Source organism: Montipora foliosa, chromosome 12, assembly GCF_036669935.1.
Source record: "Montipora foliosa isolate CH-2021 chromosome 12, ASM3666993v2, whole genome shotgun sequence".
Classification (NCBI taxonomy): Eukaryota; Metazoa; Cnidaria; class Anthozoa; order Scleractinia; family Acroporidae; genus Montipora; species Montipora foliosa.
The window spans coordinates 23,527,649-23,535,148 of NC_090880.1; the positions used below are offsets into that span (position 1 = coordinate 23,527,649).

The window sequence follows — 7,500 nt, forward strand, 5'->3', positions numbered from 1 at the left end:
GTAAACTTTCACGGAGACTGGATGTGATATGTGCGGTGTATAAATTTATTACCGTTACCATTAATTAAGCAAATGCATTAAACTTTATTTCAGAGACGGCAGAGAGGTATGATGCAACAGGAAGTAGACTCTACCTTGCAGCATGTAAATGCTTGGACGTAACGCCTACATCGTTCTTCCTGAGGAATATCCGAGAAAAGCAGCTTGATTTAAAACATCGTCCTACTGGCCCAAAAGGTGGAAAGGCCTTAGCTGCTGCACTTGAGGTCTGTTACGGGTAAAGTTTAATGTAGGAAATCAGACTTACTTACTTTAATGGCTGATTTAACAGGTTCATAGTTTTGTTATATGTACAATTGGAAAACGATCGAACTCGGAAAGACAAAACTCCTGGCTAAACCCAGTCCTAGCCTTAGAATCCATTTGCACAAATCGCTCCATATATCTGGTCCGAAAAATAACATGTAAAAATCAGATTTTTACATCTGCATGAAACTAACTTCCAAAACGTTTAGAGCTTCCCGTCAAAAAAATCAGCCTAGTTTTATCATGACACTCCATTCGAAATACCGAGGGTTTCACTGTAATTGCTAAACAACCATCAGAATCGAGGATTTTCCGGAAGTGCGGCCGGATTACCGGTATAAATTCGGCTTTGAAGCTACCGTTTTTCAAGGCGTTTTCAGCGTCTAAATGTCCCACTTAATAATTTCGGAAACTGCATACTTTTTTCGAAATTTTAAGGAACCAGGAGTAACTCTTGCCTTGAAAAACCCTGGCAAAGACGAACACTTGCTACTCATAGAATCGGCTTCATTGTAGTATATATTTTTTTTCGTTTTTTAGATGTGATTTTTGCCTAGTCACTTACAAAAGGTCTTATACCTCTAGTTAAATACGACACTTGGCCAGCCTGAACCTACATGATAATTTACTTGGGAAGGGAGATGGGTGGGGCAGCCATTGGCCAGGCCATGTTTTGAAAGAGAAACTGCTAAATATTTACGAGAACTGGTAAGGAGGGTTAAGATCAAAGAACTTTTGAAAGAACAGGCGACAACTTAAACAGGTTTGTAGTGCAGCTACCAACTTAAAACGTATCTATGCTTTTATTCTGGCTTGGATTCAAAACTACGTTTAAAGACGCAATCACACTCTAGCCGAAAATTAGAAAAAAGAATACTTCAGAGCGCAGCAGCGCTATTTCAAGACCTCTCTGGATTGATCAGAAAGGCAATGGAACACAAAATAAATGATTATACATAAAAATGGGAAATTACATGTGGATCAGAACCCAAAGACAGGACTTGCATCGGATCCTTGTTTTTTTAACAAAATGTTCCACCAAAGGGGGTCATGCTTGGTCTCACAAATAAACTAATCCCTCTAGGAAATTGACGTAACAACATATTTTTTATATTCCCATGCTTGCTATTCCTGATACCCCTAAAGTGCTGCCTTTTTAAAGACAGCTCTTACAAGTGGTTTAACTTTCTACTCTTCCTTCTCGCACGAGAACGATAAACCGTAGGCCGATCGTCTCACAGCTCTTTAATCATTTATAATTGTTTTTCCAGACGTAAACGAACCCACACAAACCATTTAGTCAAAAGAGAAGGGCATGAAGTTCCACGGTGTTGTGGGTGTGACCGTCTGGTGGGTAAACCGTGGTTGGGGAGAGATAAATGCTCGAAGATATTATCTAAGCTACTCATAAGAATCGGCGTACGACGAACGTGATGTGATGATGGTGAATTTGTGACCGAAGGACGACGACGATGATGATCATGATGAGCGTGACGATGATGGCGACAAATGATGATTGACGATGACGATGAACGATTGACGATGAATGAGGATGATGATTAAAGATGACGTGTCCGATGATGACGACGTAATTGATGACGACGATTACGATGACGATGACAAATGGGGCGATGACGATGACAATGACGAGGATGAATGATATATGAAGACTTGACAATAGCTGGGACAACAATGATGATGACGATGACGATGACGAATGATGATTGTGGCGATGACAAGAGGCAAATGATAATGAATAGTCGTCCCCAGAGGACCGTAAAAATTTTTCAATTTTTTCCAGGTCCCAGTCTTGCAACCTCTCTAAATATTTTTTTGGGGGGGGGTTCTTACATCACAGGATGTGTCCCTCAAACGCACTTGGTCCCAAGGGATGGCGCAATGGAGTGTCCGATATGTTACAATACAACACACCGATTTTTAGCTCAAAATCGATCTATTCTGACCACATGGGCTTTTGATGATAGGGATACCGCCTGTTCTGCTTGAACCGCATTCAAAGGGTAAGTTATTCGAAATTCATTCCAATAAATGCTGCTTTTCACTTGTCGTTGAAGAGGAGGTCAGAAAAAATATTTAAACAGCCTCTATACACCTCAAAACATTTTCTAAGAATATCGGAAGTGTGTAATAGTTCCTGCGGCCGAACTAATTATGTCCCATGGTGCGTGGGCAGCCGTGGGATAGAGTAGAGTAAGAGGTTAGAGTAAAGGCGTCGCATATTTTTTTAAACCGGGGGGTCGATAACTCCATGGGCAACAGTAATTCAACTGTACAAACCTTAGGTCGACGGTGGCGCTCATTTTTCCTTCCATTCCCCATCTCCATCAGTGGCTACCGTTTTTACGTGTAATTGAAAGGCTACTTAAGCTACACTGAAAGGAAAGAAGTCGAAAACCAGGGAAGTGGAGATCCAGGGATGACGTTTTCAAACTCACCAGCACCCTCCCATCGCCAAAATTTTCTTTTTTTTTTTTTTTTTGGATTGCCAAGCCGGTCCTTGTAGCTCTTTACCTCTAAGTAAAACTCGATCGTGATGGGTCGAATGACTGTCGACCGAATGACTGCCGAATGACGAATTTAACATGTTATTAAAAGCGGCCGCCTGGCCATACTCCAATAACCTGTGTTTCTGTTTAATGCAAGCAACTGAACTAAACTAAACCTGCATTTTCGTTTCTTTTATACTTTAATTTTTCGGCTTCCTTAGGGAAATGATAAGCTCACGGTGGATTGAGCCTGAGTCAATAAACAAGTTCTCAGAGAGGTTCTGGGGAAAAATCTGGGACTTGCAATATTATTAATAGACCTTTTTCGCTTGTACATTTTGTTTTCCCAATACAAAATCATTTGATAATACTCAGGAGGATTGGTCCTTTGTTTTGCTCATTAAAAGAGCGCATGCGAGCATGAATATGTCTGCATGCACTCTTTTTAATGAACAAAAACAAAGGACCAAAACCTCATGAGTATTATCACATGATCTGTATTGGGAAAACAAAATGTACAAGCGAAAAAGGTCTATTGTTTCTACTATTTTCATAGACTATGGGCTGAATTCATATATGGCTGTCCCATCAATTATTCCTTTGTCCTTGTGCTGAGGGCCTCGATTATGATCGAATTATAATCGAATTAAATATGAAATGGGTTCACATCAACTAATTGCAGTCCCTGATTATAACTGGATTATAATTACTTCAAACAACCTCAAAGGGGTTTTGAAGTAATTACAATGCGTAATTGAACAGAATGGCGAGCACGTGGTGGTATGAGCAGACGAAACTTCTAATCGCTTTATGGAGCGAAGGTTTGGATTTGTCTTCTTCTATTCTCGGAAGCTATCCTTGGTTCTCTTCTCGCCTCAAGCACATGATGGTGATGATAATCGTGGCAGCCACGCGATACGGCGCCATTTTGTCTCACACTGCGAGGTTACCCTGCGTATTGTATTTGAATTTTCGCAGATGTGAACAGAACCATAATTGAATAAAATTGAATGGAGTATGATAGCCTGATATATACTTCAGTTGATCATAATCAACGTTGAGTGTATGCAAGTCGATTGTTGCTCATAATTCGTGTCTTGGAATACAGACAATTGACGTCACAAAGTGTCCTCTTAACTCTGCTCCTCCAGGATACTTAAATAGCTGCATTACCCTTGCATAAATATAAACTTTTACCGTATCAGTATTGCTACAAATAGGTAGCAAATGCTAGAGACTTAGGGCTATGTCACGTTATTGAAGGGTGTTTCGGGAAAATCTTTAGTTAATCACGAGTTAAAACCACTCGAAAATGGTAATGTGGAATTCCTGTACTGATAAAATTATCGTTACACCACAAACGGGATGATTCTGAGCAAAAACTACCTTTATCCAGGCGATTTCTCATAATGTGAGAGAATATTTAACACATATTAAATGAAAGGTGTTACAATTTAACCCACTGGAAACTCGGAAGGGTAACTCAGTGGGTTCAATTGTAACACCTTTCACTTAATATGTGATTTCTCATAAACTTGAAAAACGTCGGTCCAACTTTTTTCAAGATTACCGAATGTAATCCGTTTTCAATCTTGTCCATCTGTGTTCATCCTTGCTTCTCTTTTCTTTTGCAGTATTTTTTTTCATGTTGTTCAACAGTTTTAAGTGGTTATTGGGCATTCTGGGAGTCATGAAACTATATCATTTTGCGTGACATAGCCCCCTTTAACGGGACCCCTCATATTAGATGTCAAACTAGGAACTGGAAGTGCCCTAGTTACGAGTATTTTTGGCGAGTGGGATTTGTTGGCACCATCTTGAACAAACCACTCCAAGCGAGTGCTTTACTTAATTGAAGTTATACAATTAAGTTGTTTTTTCATCAATTTGTTCTCAGGTAAATTCCGTTCTGTTGGTGGTAGTGTTTCTGGTTACCCCAGACAGCGCAGGCGCGGCAGGAACTGTTTACAAGTACGAAAGTCGCCGCGGCCCACAGTACCGTGAACTCAAATATAACCCAGATGCTAACTTAACCTCCTTCAAGCCGGAGCATGCGAAGGTCAAGGTCGATAATGAAAACAAACACTGTAGCAACACCAACGGTTATTATGGAGAACCAAACAGTATTTTACGAGTTTGATGAGATGCAAGTTGAAGGTAAGATTTGCGAGAGCATTGATATAAATTCTTACTGAGAGTATCGGACTATATACGGGAAAGGAGGTCGGGAGTTAACCCTAGCTGTTCCAGTACTCAGGGTCTCAAAAGAAATGAGGAGAAGGTGCTGTCTTTGTTTCGTCATCTAACAAAGGAGTAAAAACTAAACGGCCCTTTCCAAACACTTTCAATTTTTTGTAACTTTGGTGGTTGTTATTAGGTATTCCACTCGTTATTGGCAAGTGGGGTCCGGGGAAATGATGTGGCTTATTAATACGTCGTTATAAAGCACCTTTGAATATACCACAAACTAGTTAACCACCGTAGAAAGGATTTGTAAGCTGACGTTTCGAGTGTTAGCTTTTCGTCACCGCCCGAAACGCCAATTCGCAAGTCTTCCTTAGGGCCGATTTACACGGTACGATTTTTGTCGCATGAGAGAAGCTTAAGACAGGCCTACGACATGACTTACGATTGTCGTTTACGTCAGAAGAAATGTCGTAGCATTTTAAAACATGTTTTAAAGGGCTGCGACAATCATAATTTATAAGTCATGTTGTAGGCCTGTCGTAAGCTTGTCGCATGCGACAAAAATTGTACCGTGTAAATCGGCGCTTCCGATGGTTAATTTACCTCTTTCAACTAGTTTGATAAAATCAAATGTCCGTTTTCGATTCCCGCCGACGAAGGACCAGTTTCTTTGGCAAAACCCCTTCATTTGCATAATCTAGTTGAAAGTGCACTATACAAAGCGACTTTCTTGTGTACCAAACAGCATGTATCCGGTATTTTTAGAGAGAAAAGCAGATTGGAACTACTTACATCTAAGTTTTTAAGACAAACCGATAGTAACCCAACGAATTACTGAGGATTTTTGCGATACGACGAGTTCACCAAGATCACAAAAAAGAAATTCACTACTTGCACAAATCCCATAATACACCTCTCTTAATCCCCCCCCCCCCCCCCAAAAAAAAAAAAATGCATACGCATTGTTTTCGCTTTCTCTTGGGACATCTTCAAGTCCCAGGTAAAATTGCAAACAAAGATTATGCACTTTTTTTTTGGGGGGGGGGGGGGGGGGGGGGGTTAAAAGACGGGTGTTATGGGATTTGTGCAAGTATTTAATAAGCTAATAATGAACTCGGGTTTAATGCCCTGGAAGTTGACACTCGACATAACTGATTTCCCCCACACAAAAAAAAAAATCTAGTAGGGTTCCCTCAAGTAACGACATTGGTAAACCAACTTTCCCTTTGGAATTATAGTAAAAAGGAATGAATGTCAAAAGTCTGAGAGATTTCATCATCCATGGGGAAGAACAAAAGATTCAAGTGCTTAGCACCTATTGATTTTGTCAAAGATACTGTCAAAATACTTTCTGAAAGGTTTCCTAAAAAATTGTTAATTTTTAGAGTGTACTTGATGCCCCTTGGCCCACCACCAATGGTAATGATGCTAACATCATTTTAACCCATTGACCCCTGAACCGGCCCCTGTTGACAAGTAAAATCTTCTGGCGTTAGACAAAGAAAAATCTATAAGTATCACTAGATCAGGTGGGTAAGAGTCAAAGGGGACAGAGTTTTTGAGTGGTCCTAGATGTTGTTAACCCATCCATGCCTGAAGCAGCTCCCTTTGACAATTAAAATCATCTGGCTTTAGACAGAGTAAAATCTCACAAGTCTCACTCATAGGAGTCAGTAGATGCATTTACATCAATGATGCATGAAAGTTCCTTTTTTTTTGTCCCAACAGGATGGCAAAAGATCCTCGCTTTGATCGTCTTCCATGCATGCACAAGGGAACCTATGCTGACGACTGTATTGTTAACAGAATACAGCAGGTGAACATTGCTGCAGAAAACCATTTTGTTGTTGCTTGTTGATCAAAAATTGTTTAACTCATTGACCCTCAGGTGCCCTAGAATGCCCCCAGTTGACGCTTCAAATCGTCTGGCGTAAGACTGAGTAAAATCTATTGGGTCTCACTCCCAGGCATCAGTGGTTTAATTATCAGTACAGTTCTAGTTATGTTCAAGACATAATTTTACACAAATGATAGATTCTACTCTGTCTAATGCCAGACGACTTTACTCTTCAATGGAGAGTGCTTCAGTAGTTTCATTCAAATGTACGTGTACATGTAGGAAAGACTACAGCGTAGTTGTATTTAGAGCAGTTTTCAATTGAGTGTCGAAAGTACATGTAACTAGCAAATTGCTTTGGTTTTGCATTGCTTCACTCAGTGATTGGTTCAAAGTTCTTGCGCCATTTTTTCATCCAATCAGAAGTGAAACCAAAATCAATCGCGGCTAGCACATGCACATTTTCCCGCGCTTTGTGTCAGGTACGTGTAATTACTTTGCGTTTTGATTGGTTTACTGGATTGTCTCCATCCTTTTTGATTGGCCAAAGTAATAACTTTGGTTTAATTTGGTTTTACGACACTCGATTGAAACTTGCTCTAAAAAATAATCTAATATTATGGTAGTAATAATTATTTATAACATTACATTCTGATGAAGTCA

At 40.0% G+C, this 7,500-nt stretch overlaps 1 protein-coding gene and 1 pseudogene across 1 annotated transcript in view; both read left to right on the plus strand.

The window, feature by feature from the left end:
* Positions 1-1,966, plus strand: part of LOC137979874 (uncharacterized) — a 7,440-nt pseudogene extending 5,474 nt beyond the window's left edge.
* The window catches only part of LOC137979677 (rRNA-processing protein FCF1 homolog), a 26,062-nt gene that overhangs the window by 15,312 nt on the left and 3,250 nt on the right, over positions 1-7,500 (plus strand). The window contains exon 6 of the mRNA XM_068826991.1: positions 6,729-6,816. Coding sequence (XP_068683092.1) covers positions 6,729-6,816 — 88 coding nt within the window. The remainder of the gene's footprint in view (positions 1-6,728; positions 6,817-7,500) is intronic.